Source organism: Terrapene carolina, unplaced genomic scaffold, assembly GCF_002925995.2.
Source record: "Terrapene carolina triunguis isolate 2854851 unplaced genomic scaffold, T_m_triunguis-2.0 Scaffold96, whole genome shotgun sequence".
NCBI lineage: Eukaryota > Metazoa > Chordata > Testudines > Emydidae > Terrapene > Terrapene triunguis.
In genome coordinates, this window is record NW_020664447.1 from 60,010,027 (window position 1) to 60,028,840 (window position 18,814).

General features: G+C 52.4%; 1 protein-coding gene across 1 annotated transcript in view; it reads right to left on the reverse strand.

The window, feature by feature from the left end:
* Positions 1–18,814, reverse strand: part of LTBP2 (latent transforming growth factor beta binding protein 2) — a 114,639-nt gene that overhangs the window by 28,702 nt on the left and 67,123 nt on the right. Inside the window, exons 9-15 of the mRNA XM_024192747.2 lie at positions 12,040–12,114; positions 6,072–6,194; positions 4,972–5,136; positions 3,650–3,844; positions 2,910–2,929; positions 1,404–1,443; positions 625–714 (exon numbers count right to left, since the gene is read on the reverse strand). Coding sequence (XP_024048515.1) covers positions 625–714; positions 1,404–1,443; positions 2,910–2,929; positions 3,650–3,844; positions 4,972–5,136; positions 6,072–6,194; positions 12,040–12,114 — 708 coding nt within the window. The remainder of the gene's footprint in view (positions 1–624; positions 715–1,403; positions 1,444–2,909; positions 2,930–3,649; positions 3,845–4,971; positions 5,137–6,071; positions 6,195–12,039; positions 12,115–18,814) is intronic.

Genomic DNA, 18,814 nt, shown 5'->3' on the forward strand with positions numbered 1-18,814 from the left:
GACTCAACTCTGACTGCAGCAGGGATTGGGCCAAAGCCACCAGCGAGACCCTGCCAGTCCCTTTCCTTTGGAGTCACCGCCACCCCCTCTGTGATTTCACTTCCCCGGGGAGCCCTTCCCTCTCCCTTCCGCCCAGAGACCCTGCTGTTCACAGTGCAGCGATCCAGCTAGCCCCACGGTCCCTGTAGCCCTGGGCAGGCACAGCAGACACAGTGCGCACCAGGAGGAGCTGTATGTCAGGGAAATGACACTGACCTATGCTAAACACATGAATCAAAGACAGGGCTCTCTTGAGTGACAGGTCTCTGCGCCTGGCTGGGCAGCAATGAAGGGCTGTGCTCATTCATGGCATGAACCCTAAGCTTCCCTTCCATGTGATCCAGACAAGGCCGTGTGTTATACAAATTACACAGTGACGGGCGCTGAAAGCCAAAGCATATGCTCTTGTACCCACTAGGATCTGCCTGGATCCCTCAGCACACACCCAGACCTGGTGGGATCCACCGGGGTTTGGCATACCAGGGATCCTTGCAGGGAGAGGGCTCTATGTTTTGACTGGGTCACATTTCTCTTTAGGGCCTGCCAGGTGAGGCAGGTAAACCCCATTTAGAGCTGCTGACGAACCTGTGATCTGTGCTGCAGCAGTGCCCTCCCCTGCAGCCTCTGGACCTGGCTGGGAGGGAGGGCGAGGGAATGTCTCCTCCACTACATCCCCTGCAGATGAGAGAGATGTGAGCACCAGCCTGGGATCACAGTCGGACACAGGAGCAAGTGTCAGCCTAAGCCCTGCCCATGACCTCCCAACCTCTACGTCCCAGCACCTCACGATACCAAGGGATCGGCTGCAGAGCAGCAGGCGTGGGTGCCAAGCCCCAGCATGGAGCCCAGCATCTAGGTTGCTGCATATGTTATACTACATGACATCATGAGACCAGTTGTCACGTAATCCAGTCTCATTCGTGTTACGGCAGAGAAATTTCACAGCCACCAAGCTTGCTGCTGCATGTTGGGGGTGCAGACCCCTGCAACCTGACACCCCCCGCCATGACCCGTAGTGCCCATTACAGAGCCCAGCATGCAGAGACCATGAACGTGGGCAGACAACAACAGAGCCCCATCCACGGGCTGGAGGAACTGCTCTTCCACTACATGAAATGGAGTGTGGGCCTCACTGCCCTGCATCTCATGGGGCTGCCCTGTTCCTGCAGTGCCTGCCGGTTCTGTGCAGCACAGCCCATTTGGAGCGACACAGAAGGAGATCAGGAGGTGCCTATGAAATAAAGCTGCCTTTCCCTGGCCCTAAGGTTATCAGCACAGCCTGAAGCTGCCAGCTGGGCCAACCCTGTCCTCCTTTCTCTTCTCTATTTGCAGCTTATTCACAAGCCAATTGGGCACTTACGCACCTGGGTGTGTGGCAGGTTCTTGGGTGGCATCAGCAGTGCCCTGTGGGTGGGAAACACAAACACAAAGTTTGGCTCTGCCTAGACCGCCCAGGGATGTATTTAGCCAAGGGGTAAGAGAGAGGTGAGCTTTCTCTTGCCCCATCTTGGCTGCTGGTTCACACTAAGGGTACTGTAATGGCAGGTGAGGCTGCTACTGTGTGGAATGGCTGGAGCCTCAGTGTGCTGGACCCCTATACAAAGCATTATGCCTACCCAGGAGCCTTTTAGATTTCTGCATTCAGTTCCCTCCAAGTCTCCTTCACAGGCCGACTGCATAGCTACAAACCTCAGGGCCAGGTATCTGCATTACCTAGTGCCCCAGATGGGAGCCTGGCTAATCTTGTGAGGAGTTCCAGAACCTGCACTGGGCAGGCAATCCTTTGGCAGAGATTTTCCCAGGGACGATCTTCAGAGTGTCAGTGTGGTTTCTCCTGGTTTTTCTGGAGGACCTCTGGGAAGTCCTGGGGATGCCTATTGTGAGCTCTGAATCCTCAACCCAAGGGGCAAGAGTACTGACTCTTTGGCAAAAGACTCCCTTATTCAGGATGTTAATTAGTCATTGGCATTAACCACGCATTAAACACAAACCAAAGCAGTTTCCTATAGTCTGGCTAAACTCCTTCCCCCTCAGTAGCTCGGCTTTCACTCTTTTGGACTGTCATCATTTCACTAATTCTCCAGTCATTAGAGACTCTTCCCAGCCTGACTAGAGAGGAAGGATGACTGGGGGCAAGGGGCTAGCTCACGACTGGGGAGACCTGAGTTCAAGTCCCAGCACTGCTCCAGATGCATGACCTCGGCCGTGTCACTTCATCTCTCCATTTGTGAAGAACCAGTATAATGGGATTAACAGCTGTTCCCTATCCCCCCACGGTGTTGAGAGGCTGAATACATTAAAGATTGTGAGGTGCTCAGATACTATGGCAACGCAGGCCATAGGAGCACACAGGGGAGACAGACTGGACATGAACGTCTGCTGTCAAACTGAAACAACCAAACCAAACCATCCCAAAGAAGCCAACACAATGAAGTCCCAAGCCCCGTTTTTCCCTTCACAGATTACTTTTAAGCTTTATTCCTAAATGTTTAGGGCACAAGGAGGCAAACCCCAAAATCCTATCGTGGGACCGGGGGGGGGGGGGACGGGACACACACCATTCTCTCCCAGCCCTCATCAATGGGGTGTCAGCTGCTCCCAAGCCCAAAGCATCAGCTGGGGCTTGAATGTTGCAGCTGATCTGCAGTAAGTGAAAATGCCTGGCTGTCCGGGTGTTTTCTAACCTCCTCCTGCACCTCAGCAAACCCACCACCTTCTTGATCAATAGCTACTTCCCCTCATTACTCCAACTTCAACACATTCGGTGTTTCCCTCTGGTTACTTTTTTTAATGATCCCTTTCCCACCAGTGAAGTTCATCACAAACATATCCCCACCCCATCATCTGCCAGCAGCATGGGCTTGACTCACCTCACTATCTGGAGAATGACCTGGAAAATTAAACACCACATGGTGAATTTCAGAACAAGAAACATCAGCACCCCACATACCTCAGAGAGCTCAGGCTGCACTAACCTCACTTGCTTTCCTGACGCTGGCTAGGAGCCCCCCATTTCTCCCACCACAAGATGGGAACTTGTCCTTCCAAACCTAGCACACTGAGTTGCCCCAGTCCTGGCTCCCCCCCCCAGGGTCCTCAGGGAATTCACATTCTAACAGACCCTGGTTCCAGTGACAACTGCCACTCCCCTCTCTGGATTTGCATTCCCAGCCTGACTGCATTGGGATAACCACCCAAGGACAATCGGGCCAGGATTCACACTGAGCCCCACTCAGCAGGGCACATCTGAATCAGACTACAGCTTCCAAGTGTGGAGGCATTTTGGCCATCTGGCAGCAGCAGCACCTGTTAGCACATGAGGATCTGTGGCTGGAACTCAAAGGTTGCCCCCGTCTCAAGGCCCAGGAGGGCCAGGGAGCTCTGAAAAGGCCATGCCCTATGCCACTGGGATACAGGGGCAAGAGAGCCTTGCATAGCTCTGGAGCTGACCCGAGTCCACTTCAGCTGGAACCACAGTCCCTGGGATAGGCACAGCCTGAGGGTGAAAGAGGGAATTCATCCAGGGCACATGTGTGCATAGGCACTACTAATGTTGCATCACATCCCAATCTACCTTCCGCTGCTGAGGTTCCAGCACGGGGGAGCGTACCTGTGACTCCACCACTCAGGGCTTCCTGCAGCTGTGGCCTTTTTGCTGCCCTGTTGGACGTCCGGTCGCTGCTCTCCCCATGCTCCTCTGAGCTGAATGGCAGCTCTTCTGCCTCCGCCTTTCTCATGGACAGACGGATATCGGAGCTGGAGTAGGTGTAGCCATGTCCCGCTGGGCAAATCTCCTTAAAGGCTTCTGCAAGGGAGACACAGGCCAAGGCTGACATGTGGGGGAAAGGGGTAGAAACCAGTTGCGAGCACATGAGGCTATCCTTCTGGCAAGATCCAATGGAGGAACTGAAGATGCTGTCTTCTGCTATGCAGGTGAGAATGGCCAGGTGTGTGTTTGTGTGTGTACACACCCTCCATCCATCAGCCTACCAGAGTTAAAATATGGGTCTGTCCTATAGTTAGAACATGTTTGAGCCACCGTATGTTAGAGCATGGTGTGAAGGGTGGATGTTTCCAGCAGAGAGAATCTGCTCCCAGAGCTGGGTGTGTCTGTAACGGACACATTAGCATTCACAGCTACTGGAGACTGAATCTCTCTGTTGGCTCAGAGCTGCCAGGGGGAGCACCAAGGAAACACTCCCCCACTTTTGAAGACAGCTATCACTTCATCAACAGGATACAGCCATATAATGGGCAGAGGGGGCTGCACATGGCACTGGGGACCTTCTAGTACTTTGGCCCTTTGATGCACATGTCCAAAGATGCCTTCCACCCAGTCCAGGGGTGTGTGTAGGAATTCCCAGCCCTGTGCGGTTCTGTGCTTGTCTCTCTGGTACTTAACACACCAGTAAAAGCCAAACCCATCCTTGCTTGGTGTGTTGGGGCACTTGAAGGCTGACACTTCAGGAGAGGATGAAACTTTCCCTTTCATCTCACTCTGCCTCCCCTAAGGTTCTGTCAGGCTAACCCAGGCATGGGGAAGGCTGTGGTCTCCCTCTGGGGCAGTGCTGCATGATGGCTGCCTGGCGAGGAACTTCCCCCACCTCCAAGCTCAGATGCACTCATTTGTGCTGCAGATCCTCCAGGTTTGGAATCTGCTCTGCTCCACTCCAGCCTCCAGAGCAGCAGTCCGCTCTCAGCTAGTGCACTCTGCCTCCTAGCAAGCAACCACACAGACCACAGTCTCCAGGCTGGCCTGTCCCCTTGCACTCAGGCCCCCATAGACTGTTCACGCCCACTTCCCAACACGTCAGCGCGTGGCAAGGAGCCTGCGTTGATTCTGGGCCGAGGAGTCGGGAGAAGGTGTAAGGTGAAGGCCAGGCTCCAGGCTTAGAACACTGGGCACAGCTGGGCAGCGAACACAGCTCTCACCTGACCCAAGCATAGGACATTTCTCACAATTCCTCCCCCATCCTTTGCCAACACGGCTGCAGCAGCAGATCTGTTTGGTGATGCTCTGGGCGAGTGGTAGGGCACAGACGCCTCCTGCTGCTGAGCGATAGCACAGCCCCTGCTCCATGGACACGGCCTTATCCGCTGAAACACAAGCCCAGAGTTAGTGTTGGAGGCCAAGCCGTCACCTCTGCCGGGCACAGAGTGTCAAGGAAAAGTGCTGCCTGTCATTGTCTTCAAGGTCCTTCCCAGCTCTGCCTCTCTGTCACCAGCCCCAGGGCCTTATCACATCCCTCCTCTGCTGTGATACAGCACCATCACCCCACTGGTCTGCTTCTGCCCCAACGGTCTCCACGCTGTCCCTACACGTTGGCACTCACGCCACGCAGCCTTTGCCACTGGCTGATAAGGACTTTGGTGAAGAGCTGCAGGCCCCTCTCCCGGAAGCTGCGGTTTCCATAGTATGTCTCTCCCCAGCCTACACCTGCTTGGGCATTCAGCCCTAGGACCTCAGTGGAGTGGGCAGATCCAACAGAAGCGGCATGAAGAGATGGGCTTCTAATTTGACTCCAGATACTCCAGTGCAGGTGCTCTCAACCCCCTTCCCCACAACTGCACCCCTGGGGAGAGGTCACTGCTTTCACGGCAGTCTCTGCAGAAGCTGGGTACAGGCTCTCTATCTCCTGCATGCTCTGCCATAGCACTACCGTCATGTCGACTCAACAACCCGATGTGAACAAGGGAGGGAAGTGAGTGAGAATCCCATGGGAGCTGAGCCCCGCGGCCCTGTACGAGGAGAGTGCTGGGACACATGGGTACACATCCATGCACACACATCATGCAAGGGCATGAATGCACGCACACAGGATCTCACACCGCCCACCCACGCACACTCTCAGGGCATAGGGACACACTGGCACACACAGGGGCACACTGACACGTGATATCTTGTTTCCATCTGGGCTCATGATCTGCTGGTTCCTGCTCACTGTTCCGGGGAAGCTTTGGGGGACGTCACTGGGGACCCTGGGTAGCTGCTTCCAGGCAGCCATGCAGGGCTTGGTCTCCAGAGCACTTACAGACACAGCGACTGCGGGATGGGTCCAGCATGGTCCCGGGTTTGCAGGTGCAGAGGAAACTGCCGCGGGTGTTCACACATTCGGCATCTTTACACAGGCCAAGCATCAGGCACTCGTTGATATCTACAGGGTGGAAGCAGAGAACAGAATCAGTCACAGTGCTCTGGGCCTGCCCATTAACTGGAGTCAGCGACAGCAGCACATGGCAGGGGGAACTGCAGCAGGAAAGGGAAGGGGCTGAAATTCAACAGGGCAGGGACCTGTAATGTCCCCTATTGCTATGTAGCCAAATCGCCGGTGCTTCCTTCCCATAACCCGGTTGGTATAAGCGAAGAGAAAACAGCAAATCGAACAGCAAATTGACAGATCAAACCGTGTCCAACAGCCCCACAAGCAGCACCTCCTGTCTGAGGCCCTTCCCAGCGCCCCACCCCATGGGCTGATACTGACCCCCATGCAACCAGCAAACAGCAGAAGTCTTTACCTTCCTGCAACAACACAGCTGGTCTCTCCAGCACTGAACCAGTTGAGAAGTGACAGCAGGAGTCACCAGAGTAAATTCCCATGGGGTTTCCCCACATACAGGGCTGGGGAAGGTCTAACGTGAGGAGCTGCTGGGGGTGGGTTGCACCAGGAGCCCAGAGTGACTGAGATCCGGGTCTGCCTAGAGTGCCCTGGCCAGAGACCTGCTGACTCCCACACTGGTAGAAAATGAGAATTAGCAAAGGCCCAGACACCTAGCAGCATGGGAGAGCTGGGGAGTCACTCTCTGTAGCTAGACAGGGGAGGGGAATTTTGCAGGTAGCATTTGGCTTCCCATGTTCTCACCTAACATTTCTGTCCCACTGATAATGGGTCCAATGTGCTCAGCCTTCAGGAGCCTCAGACGGAAGGGGCAAGGGCAGGGCACTGTTGTACTACCTGGCCCCCTCCAGAAATTCCTGAGACACTACGTCCCCTCCTGGATGCTGTCAGCTGAGAATGTCCCCATAGTCCCTGGGCACAGGATTCCACTCCAGGCCCAGCAGAATCCTGCAGGGCTCTCTCTCATACTTTCCCATCAACGAGCACTAGGCTTTTAGGGAGGGGACCCCACATCAGTGTGAGGCCAGGGCCTGGCAGGGCCCCTCAAGGCACTAACTGTATGGACTGTGCCCTCTGAGATTTCCCATTGTTCTATTTCCGAAACAGTATGAAACAATCTCACTCTGGCCTGGCTCTTTCTGCAGTCACAGCCCGGGACAGTCAGCTCCAGGCCCTGAGGGGCTCATACCTGCCATTGCTGACACTGCTGTCCAGCTAGGTTGTTGGTAGGGACAGTGGCAGTGTCCTGTATCGCAAGGTCACCTGACTCCGCAAAGTGCTGCTCTCTCAAGCTGATGCTCTCTCTAGGGGCCTGACCTGGCTGGCAGGGACCTCAGCAGGCCATCTAGTCCCCCTCCCACACCGAGGCAGGGTTAAGTACACCTTGTCCCATGGGCCGTGTTAACCTGCAAAAAGCGTGTCAAGAGCAAACAGCCAACCCAGAACGTCTCATAGCCTCGCCTCTCTCCTTCACTCCTGCTGATGCTCCAGATTCATCCAGCTGGGTCCAGTCACCGTGAACCATCCAGATGTGGAAGCTGTACAGCATGCCATGGGTTAGGGAGGAATTTGGGAGTCTGCCTTTGCTAGCTGAGCCCCAGGTGGGTACAATAATGTGCCAGGAGATTCCAGACTTTTTGAAAATCTCCTCCCCTTTGTCCCAGAGTCCTGCCTTGACTGTCTCCTAGCCAAGTTCACCTGCAGTCTGCTTCCTGCCTCCTGCCCTGGCTACGTCCCCTTTGTTCCTCCCTGCAGCTGCCTTCAGATTCAATTGCTCTTTAGCCAAAATCTCCAAAATAAGCTAATGGAAAGGAATGACTGGGAAAGTTACTGGCCCCTCTTCCTGCTCTATCAGATCAGGCAACTGGTACTGTTAGTCTGGCATCTTACTTGCTCTATTGGGTTAGGCCTCTAAGTCCCTCAAGTCCCATACCGCACCTTTGCTGTACAGCATCAGCACACTGGTCTCAGCTAGTCCAGTGTCCCATAGGACACTTGTATTGCAAACTGCTTCACAGGAACCTTTGTGATGACTGCAATCCCACATCCGCTGTGCACGGCCTGTTAGGTGCAGCTGCATAGATGGCTCGAATGATTGCTCTACTCTGGGATCCTCGTGGACACCAGATGTTGTATCTCACAGAGCTATCCTGGCAAAGTCATTTTTAAAGCTGTCAGACTGAGGTTTGGCGGGACTTGACTCATGAGCAAGTCTCCTCCTTCCTTTCAATCAAATGCCCTGCGTGGCCAGACTGGGGCACTGTCTGCAAAGGATGCATCGTCAGGAATCAAAGAGTGCTGGTGCACAGCAAGGACTGGGGGAACCTGCCCTTGCACTGACAGCCCTGCATCAGTCGGAGGAGTGGAAGGCATGTCTCCAGCTTGTCACTGGTGCAGCTGGTTCTGGGGACACACGCAGGAGAGCTAGCAGCTCCCAAGTCCGAGCCATGGCTCTGCCACTGATGCAGTATGTGACCTCAAGCAAATTCCCTCTCCCCTCTGGGCCATCCATAAGGGGGCTGGAAGCTCTCAGGAATGCTGGCTAAGTACTTGTTACCACCACCACCTGTGCAGCAGGATGGACAAGCATCATTTCCTTGCTGTTCCCACAGTCCCCATCCAATAGGGACCTAATAACTGAGTAACCTCCCAGCCGGTCACATGGCCCACAGCAGGCAAGAGCAGATTCCCCTGCTGCCGAGAGTCCCCGCTGCAGGCTTCAGACAGACCCAGCATCCTCTTCACAGCGTGGAAGATGCCAGCCGGTGCTTTTCACCCTTCGAGCATGGCACACTGAAGCAGAGCCCAGGATTAGCTGCTCTGTTCATTCCCTCTGGGGCACCTGGCATTGGCTACTGTCGGTAGACAGGATACTGGGCGAGATGGACCTTTGGTCTGACCCAGTATGGCCGTTCTTATGTTCTTACTGGCAGTGGGGACTGAGCTTTGTGCATCTAATTTAAACCAGAGGGCTAGATTCCATCCCCTGCTCCAGCCCCCTCACGTTTCTGTCAGTGCAGTAAAGCTGCCCGAAGTGGGCAGCTGAGGACTCCCACTGTATGGGAATCCCCAAGTGACACAGAAGCAGCATTGCCAGCTGTACGCTACCCATCCTTGCCCACCCCCAGTCAGGGATGTGGCTGGAGCCATGACACAGTGCCTTGGGGGAAGGGGAGCCCACAAACCCAGAACCACAAGCAGCCCAGCCGTTTCTTCCATTCTGCACATAGCTGGTTCTTATGCCTGTTGGTGCGTCTCAGTAATAACCTCAGATGCACAGGGAAGGGGGAGCACATAGTACAAAGGCACTAGTGAGTTTACCGAGGGGCCGACACGGTCAGTGTCTGAAGAGGAAACCAGACCCGAGTTGGAGATGCTGTGTTCCATGACTCATGCATGTTACTAGGGTGACCAGACATCCCAATACTAGGGGCTCTGTCTTATATAGGACCCTATTACCCCCCCACACACACCCAATTTTTCACACTTGCTGTCTGGTCACCCTACATGTCACACACATTGTCCTCAGTGTATTCTGAAGCAAGGTCCTGGCTTTGGCACTCACATCTTCACCAGACTGCTTGGGGTTTCCGGGTCCTAGTGATTACATGTTGCCCAGTCCCCCTGTGCATTTCCAGTTAGCAGCCACAGGATGCAGCCCAGCGGGGGGAGGGATCCCCATCTTCTTCCCCTACCCAGCACCAGCCACCAGTTTCCATGACAATCTCTGCCCCGTGCTCAGCAGCTGGGTGCCACTGTCCCTGTTGCTGAATGGCTGGGTGCCGGGAGCATCAGGAGGTGGCCTCTCCAGGACCTGTGCTGTTCTCATTAACAGAAGTGGAGCTGAGGCCCCTGGGTTGTCATTAATCAGTGGCAATCAGCAATTCCACTGGAGATGCTGTGGCTCCCAGCTATTAGCTCTGGAGGATTTGTGCTGCACAGCCAAACTCAGTTCCAGAGGGACAGCATTTCCTGGGATCAGCTGGATTGCTGGAGTTCAAGCCAACTGGTGCTTGAACTTCTAGCCACTCTCTATCTGGCCTCTGTAACAGTGCTGATGCCGCAAGGCTGTTCTCTGGTATTTAGTAAGCAAAGACAAGGAGGCATCCTTGCAAAGGGAGCCGGGCGGTTTGCTTCTCTGCAGTGGGGGCACAGGAGTAACCCATGCTGGCCTCCTGGCCAGCCATACAGAGCAGTGGCAGGAGGGCTCCCTGAGGCCCCCTCAACTCCTGCTTGGGCCCTGCTGCCATCTCTCATCGATGCTTTAACAAAACCCAAAGCTCAGTGGATCACTCACCCTGTTGGCTCCCTCTCAGCTGGGCTCCATCCTATAGACAAAGGCCTGGAGAACATCCAGCAGCTCTCATCCATCACCCCACTTCCTCTTCCATCTCTGCTGGGAAGGACCCCATGTCACCCATGGGATCCTTCTCCAACGTTCTATTAGCCAAATTGCTCTTTTTGCCTTTGAATTCAGGTCCTGGATTAGCACTGGGCTCCCAGACACACGTCCCATGGCCACAGCAAGGACATGGGAATGTAAGTGTATAGCACCTCAAGGCACAAAGGCATCTGCAGGACAGTGCGTCTCCTGCCAGGCTCAGAAAGGTCCCTGGGGAGGCAGAGCACTCATGGCCACATCTCTCTCTCTCCCAACACGTCCCCATGCCAGGAGCCACACAGAGGGCCAATACAGAGCCCTGACACTAGCCCTACACTGATTGTCACAGGGAATCGAGGCCACTGTGCTGGTGACCATTCTCCTCTAGGACACCGTGGGGAAGCTCTCAGGTGACTCATTATTTAACTCAGTGAGATGGAAAGTCCCTGCTAGAGGAGATGAGTCACTGGACTGCATGCCATGAGCTTGTCCGGGCAGGCCCAGACACCATCCTCTAAGGGACACCTCATGGCTTATCAGGAATCATGACAATGTGACCAAGAAATTCCAGCTCCCAATCACTGCACAGAAAACATGGAGTTTACGGTTGGAAAAATGTCAGATATTCCCCTAATGAGGAACAGGGGAAAAGCCGCCCTCCTCAGGTGGAGCAGATGAATGGGACAGACACCTGCATCCCCCCCCCAACCCCGTGTGGGACAGAGCGGACTCCTGGGGTGATTGGCCCACACGTAGACACCCCTCAATGTGGGGCAGAGGAAACTCCAGGGTGAATGGCCCACATAAGATACTCCCTGATGGGGGCAGAGGGGACCCCTGGGGTGAATGGCCCAGACACACCCTCTATTCTGAATGTGGGGCAGAGGGGACCCCTAGGATGAATGGCCCAGACACAGCCACCCCCTGATGTGGGGCAGAGGACACTCTGGGGTTGAAAGGTGCATAGACAGGCCCCACTTGGGGCAAGGCAGACTCTGAGGAGCCTGGCAGAGTTTATGTACTTGGTGCAGACAGATTTTCAAGCCAACTCACTTTCACCACTCCTCTCGAAAAACCCAAACAAACTCCCCCCGCCCCCCCCCCCAAAATCACTAGTAACTTGCAGTTAAAGTTGCTTCAGGCTACAGGAAATATACGGATCACTTGTTTTTAACACTGCTAAGTACATGCTGAACTAGAGATGCACATCACTAGTGCATGCACATGGTGGGAGAATCTTGTGGGTCAGAGATAAGGCTGTTATCTGGGGAATTTGATTGGTATTGCTGTGAAACAGCCTGAGCTGTCAGGGACATGCAATTTTTCTGTACAGTTAGTGGAATGTAGCTAGTTACTTTCACACTTTAAGGCTCAGGGTTCTTTAACTGTAACATCCCCAGTAGGCCGGTCCCAGGGCAGGAAGTTAATCCATTTTACACACAGGAATGATTATTCTCAGACTCCTTATCAGGCAGAGTAAAGGGATCAAAGTGGCATCCTTACCTTGACAGTGGCTCCGATTCAGCCTCTTGTATCCCTGGGGACACTCCACCTGTCTGTTTTCAATCACTGGATGAGCTAGGACGACAGCAAACAGTTTGGAAGCTTAGGGACTAGGGCTAAACTCCACAACCCCATCTTCTCTTTCTCTCTCCTTGACTCCAGTCTCTCCTTTACGCCCACCAGCCAGTGAGCTTCGTGTACTCCTGACCCTGCCTTTTCTTCTTCTCCCAACTCCTCTGTCAATAAGTCCCCTGTCACTACCTCCACACCACTAGCTATGCGCATCAGGAACTCAGCTCACACTCATGCTGCTGAATTGCTCAGCGGTGGTCCCACAGTGGAGCAGGAGATGCTCCTGACACACCTCAGAGCCCCCTCTTCCGCACCCTCTGCTACTCCACTGGCCTTCTCTCCATCCCTACACTCAGTCTCTCTGCTGCTGGTATGAGAGCCTTCTCCTCTGCAGCCGCTGCCATCTGGAACTGCCTCCTGCACCATCAACTCCACCCTTTTTCAAATCTCCCTTTCAGATGTTTCTATCCCTTGCTTACTACTTTATTTCCCCCTCCCTCACCATTACTGGCTTCGCAACCAGATGTTTCAATTTATTCACTATACGATGGACTGGATCCTGCAAGCGCTCTGAGCATGTACTGCCAATGACTTCAAAAGCAGTTCTGCAAGTGAAGGGCCTATAGAATGGTGCCCAATGCCCTTATTTTCTGTCATTGATGGTATAGTGCTTGGTGTTAAATCTATAAAGCAGTCTAGGCTACACAGTCTATATTAAAGGCACCTACGGCTCATGGTGATCAATGCATCAGAAATACATCACACAGATCATGACAGATTTTCAAAAGACCTCACGGCTGGACTGCCCACTGCTTAGCAACCACAATTAGGGCCAGATTTTCATAAGAGCTCAACTCCCATTTAGGTGCCTAAAGGAGGACAAGATTTTTCAGAACTTCTCAGCACCTCCTATTGTGAGATTTGTGGTTAGATTTTCCAAAGAATTCAACATCCAACATACTGGGCTCTTTTAAAGATCTGATGACTTATTTTTGGCCTAAATGGATACTGCACACTTCCGAAAGCGTAGCTCAAAGAGTCCATAAAACGTACCGCACAGGATCAAGTTGGGTTGTACCACACTAACCCACCACAGCTGGCCTCCTGGGGCAGGATGGGGAGCGGGATGGAGAATGGAAGTGGCCCAAGAGCAGCTGTTTCAGAGACCCAACTTCACCATGTAGCGTTTCCAAGCGTTAGTTGATCCCTTCATAGGTTTGTCCTCTAACTGCTAGCCATGCTGAGTGGTTAAACAATTCACCTTTAACACCTGCAGGCCATGGGCAGGGTTAGGAGTAAGGCTGAAGGTGACAAAAGTCATGGCTTTGAAGGGGGTTTCACAACAAGCCCACAGGTTATATTTTCAAAAGTGCCCAAGTGGCTTAGGAGCCCAAATCCCATTACTTTCAATGAAATGTAGGTTCCTCAATGCCAACTGCCTTTTGAAAATGGGACTTAGGTGCTTTTGAAAATATTTCCCTGGTCTTCGTCACCCCAGCCGGCCTGCTGAGAATCCAGACTCCTCCTGGAACTTTCCCAAACCAGGCGCTAGGTGCAGCATGCTGGAGTCTGGATGGATTTTTACAGGGTTTTAAATGATGATGAAATATTATCAGAAGGGTTTGAACAATCTTTATTGTAAAATAAAGGGCAGTCAGTTGACGTTTCTCATACTGTCCCCATGACAAACAGCTTTAACAGTAATTCACATATTCTGGGCCATGCCTTTCCTTTTCAAAAGAAATCCTAACATAAGGACGTTGCCCTTTTCTTGCCACAACAACCAACCAGCCTTAGTTCTGACCTACGCCCCCAGTGTGACATGAGTTTTGGGTGATCTGAAGCAGCCCCTACCTACCACCATGGTGTCTGGGTACCCTCTGTGACCTTGGTCTCAGCCTATCTGGCTCTCCCCCAGACTTCTATCAATTGGTTTCCAAACCCAAGCAACCATAAGGGTACCAGGGTGCAAATTGGCTCCAACTCGCAGGCATGTGCTGGTGCTTTGAGATCCCCTTTGTGGGGAGCATGAAGGGTAGTTTGATGCTGAGTCCCAAAGGGAAGAGCCCAATCTCTTCACACGGTCACCTCTCTGGAGCAGTGTCGCCACCCACAAACAAACACCCCCATCAACATCTCTTCCCTGAAGCAGGACCTGGTCATCACTAATGTCACATGCAAGGCTCTAACTCCTGCTGCTCCCCTAACACCTTCAGAGAGGCACAGGATCCTGCATGAAGAGTCGTACATGCCAGGCTCATCCAGAGGGGGCACAAACCAGAGCTATGAACCTGGGCCTGTTGACAACACCTCCCAGTAAAATATGTCAACAATGTCACTCATGTTGGGCAACCATAGGTGAATGAAATCTACAAGTCAGAGATTAGACTGGCTAAGAAAATTAACAGAGTGCATACAACTCAATGATCATTCTCCCATCATGCCATTTGGGGTTAGAGTCAGCAGAAGGAAGGCCCCTACACACTGGGAAACCTTGTCATCTACTGGGTAGAGCAGTGGGGACTGGGCATCAGGAGTCCACTTCTGTTCCCAGCTGTGTCCCTGACTCACTGTGTGACCTTGCAAACCTTACTCTCCCTCTCTGATTCAGTTTCCGCATCAGTAACATGGAGATACCAGTAAAGCTATACTGTCAAGACCTTTGACATCCTTTGATGGAAGGCACTATTGGAGTGCAAAGCATCACTGTTGTTATAAGGTTCAGGATGCAAGACCCCAGGAGGGAAAAGTCACCCACAGCATCTAGTGTCTTCCCTGGACCTCACAGAGTAAGAAATGTAAAGAGAGGCATGACACAGACCATGCCAGAAATTAGCGAGGAGCTTAGAACAGTCAGACTCAGGAGACATGCAAAGAACCCACTTCAACCCTAGGAGCATTCATGCAACAGGCTCAGCCCTATATGTGCCATCTCCTGCAGAGTTGGTCTCCATACAAAGCTGGCCTTTTAATGTATAGGAGCAGTAGGGTGACCAGACAGCAAGTGTGAAAAATTGGGACTGGGGTGGGGGGTAATAGGAGCCTATATAAGAAAAAGACCCCAAAATCGGGACTGTCCCTATAAAGTCGGGACCTCTGGTCACCCTAAGGAGCAGTAGATGCTCTTGTGCACCCAGTGTGAATTTCATACAGCATGATGAGGGATTACTCCATCCGCCCTGGACACAAAAATGCTGGCCAACCTCCCACTGACAAACAAATGTTTTTTTCCTTGTGAAATAAGTTATTATTGGATCTCAAAGGTCTCAAATGCGGGTGTGTAAGCTACAGTCCCACCATCATTCACCCCCAATGAATCATAACCTTGGAGCCAGTGATTCATCATGTAAGTATACGGCCTAAGTGGAAACAGGAGGGTGGACAGGCCATCAGGCCTAGGGTTCCCCCACACATTCTATTCTCATGCATATGCCTCTTGCACCTTATCGGGAAATTTATCTTGAAAACAGCCTCAGTACCCCCAAGCAAATGGGTAGCACAATTAATAGGCAGATACACCAACAACTCTAGTTAAGGAGCCTGCAACTCAGACCTGAGAAGGTGCTCCCAAACTGCCTGCACTACAAGTCTGAAGATTCTCAGGGCAGAAAAATGGCAAAGAGCATCCAGACCAGGCAGAGAGTACCTGGATGATGGCCTGGCTGGGCAGATGAATTGCCACATTTTCCAGTTGGTTGCTTCTGCCATTGACAAGTGCCAGCAAAGCAGCACAGTTACAACACCTGCAATCAGTCGTCTCTCCACCTCTGTGATGTCTCGGGTCCCCTGCTTGGATTGTCCAGTCGCACGTGACAAGGGAAATGGAAGGAATGACATAGGCTCCGACGAGATGCTGAAATAACAGCTGAGGGGACATTTATTACCTTTTCCCCCTTTTTACAAGGAGCTCTCTGCTCTGGCTGCACATGATTTCCTGACTCACTCACTCTCACTACACAGAATTTTAAATAGTGTCTTAAAATAGTTTTGTGGGTTTAAAAATGGTCCATAACCTACATAATTAAATCTCTCAAACTTTTTATAGGCGAGTACAATCCAGCCAATAAATTCCAAAGAGGCCCAATTCAGGCACCGTGTTTTGGAGTGAATGAAAGTGAACTTCAGGGAGTGGGAGGAGCTGAGGAGGGAGCCAGGCTGGGGTGGGAAGTGGTTAAAGGGGCACTTTGTCCTGGAAAGAGATTTTTGTGGGGTGAGGAATTTTTTCCCCACATATTGTGGAATATGTTTTGGAACAAAACGTGTGCGTAACAACTAAGTAACCATATGGCTGTATCCTGACACCCCTCATCCGCCCAGCCTCCTATTCCCCCATCTAGCACTTGTAGCTCTCCCTTGTAGTATCAGGTCTGCAAGTTCTTCGTGGCAGGGAACGTGTCTGTCCATAGGGCCCGGGAGGCACCTAGCACATTGTGGATGCCAAGAATAAATAAGGGACAAATCTGAGACAAGGCAGTGGACTGTGAAAATGGCCATAAAAGGACCCTACCATGGGTAAAAAAATAGCACAACAGCAAGTGCTATTCAGGGCTTGGGCAGAAGATCATCCTGGGCCCTACCCAACACTCTCTGAGTTAATGGTCAGACTGTAGACGGACAGATTAATTTTGCAAAGTAGCCCATGTTCATTGAAAGAGCAACTGTAGTGTAACATGAACAGATCTCTCTGCACCAAGGGGAACCAAGACACGATGTCTGAAATATTGGGTATGGAGGTTGCTCTCTTTCTGTCAGGATATGGTCGCAAAGCAATGAGACCCTATGGCTGCAGGAGGACGTCAACTAACTGCCAGCTTGGACTTGGTTACGCAAGCAGAGGATCATTTCCTTCCTTGAAATATGAGGTCATCAAACTAGAACCAAGACAAGGAAATCAACGAAAGGCCAACCTGTGAAGGAGAACTGTATCTGAACTTAACCATCCTCTCCTAACCTCCCAGCTCTTGGCAATGGGAGACAGGCCTGGTAGGTTAGTGTTCTGGAATTTAATAGCGGGTAGTGATTGGAAGAAAATAGATCTGGTGCTCAGATTGAACAGAGGCAGTGCTAGGGTCAGCAAAGGCTGCCAGAAGAACCTGGGCTCCTCTGTGTCTGTGTCTGCTTCTTTTCCAGAGGTTAGAATGAGGCTTAGCCCTGGTCTATGCTTACAATTTACACTGATGTAGCTAGGGTGCTCAGCGCTGTGAAAAATTCACACCTCTGAGCACGGAAGTTAAGCTACCTAGCCCCCACCAGTGTAGACAGAAGCATCCTTCCTTCAATCTAGTTACTGCTGCTCAGGAAGGTGGATTGCCTCCACTGACAGAAGAACCCCTTCCATTGATGCAGGAAGTGTCTACATGGCAGTGCTGCAGCTGTGCAACTATAGTGCCCGTAGTGTAGACATGGTCTTAGACTGGAGACAGAGGGAGCAGCTGAGCAGCACCTGTGGGCAGGGAGATTTCAGGCTTGTTTGAAGGCATTGAGGTCTGGCTCCATATTAAAATGCTGTGTCTGCCGAGCCTTGCCTCCCTGCCAGTTCTGCAGGGAGCAGGCTCTGCATTTAAGGGGCGAGTGCTCTCCAGGTGGCTGTGCAACAGGACTCCTCCTAGACTGGACAGAGAGTAGCCCTTTCCAAAGAGCCCTTCGCCACCCCACTGTCAACCAGGCTCATGACTCTGAGCAAGCCTAGTCTCTGTTATATCTGCCAATGCAGCAGCGTCCCAAGCGAGGCCTGCCTTCCACATGGGCAAAGGGGTACGTGCTTTCTCAGTGATCTCATTGGGAGGCCAGGTGCCATTAGCTCACAGCCTGAGACAGAGGGAAGCGAGCGCGCTCCCTGACAGCCTTGGATTCCCAGGACTCACGCAGGCGCTTATCTCCTCGGCTTTAAAATAGTCAAGCTCGTCAGCATGAAAAAGGAAACCAGCAGCGAGAAGATCAGTCACAGGGGATTTTCAGTCCAAGTTGACCTTTAAGCAGCCAGAAAGACTCAAGATGCTATTTTCTCTCATCTGCCACCCAATTACAACCATCCCAGGAGAGGAGAATCTAGCACAGGGCCCCAGTTTTCACTGCCCCCCTCCCCAGTGTGTGGCCCTGGGCTCCTGCCGCCCTGTACATCAGGTTAGTGATAGAACTGTTCCCAGCCCAGTGCCAGATACATTATACCACACTGCCCCTGGGGTACTGACACAGCACATGGGCAATGCTGCCCCAGGCAGGATGGAGAAGGTCAGACTGGCGGTGAATCAAAAATGAGCTGGATTCCTTGGCCACGTTCAGGACACAAAGCCACTTAATGCCAGCCCTTCTGGAGACACTGCACTGGATGGAAGCACCATTGCCTCGTGAGAACCCTGGCCAGGTCTTTGCACACTTTGATGAATGTATTTTTAGGTTACATCTCTTCTCTAGTGCTCTAGGCACCTTCCAAGACAGCGATGGCAGCTGTGTGTGGAAGGGGAATGAGTTAGGCCCAAGGGTTTACAGAAGCCAGAAGAGCCTGGGAGCGATGAATGGCTGGACACACTGATTTGGTGCAGGCACTGGATGGGGGAGGTGGGGGGTGTTTAACAGAGATTGTTAAGTATCAGAGGGGTAGCCGTGTTAGTCTGAATCTGTAAAAAGCAACAGAGGGTCCTGTGGCACCTTTAAGACTAACAGAAGTATTGGGAGCATAAGCTTTCGTGGGTAAGAACCTCAC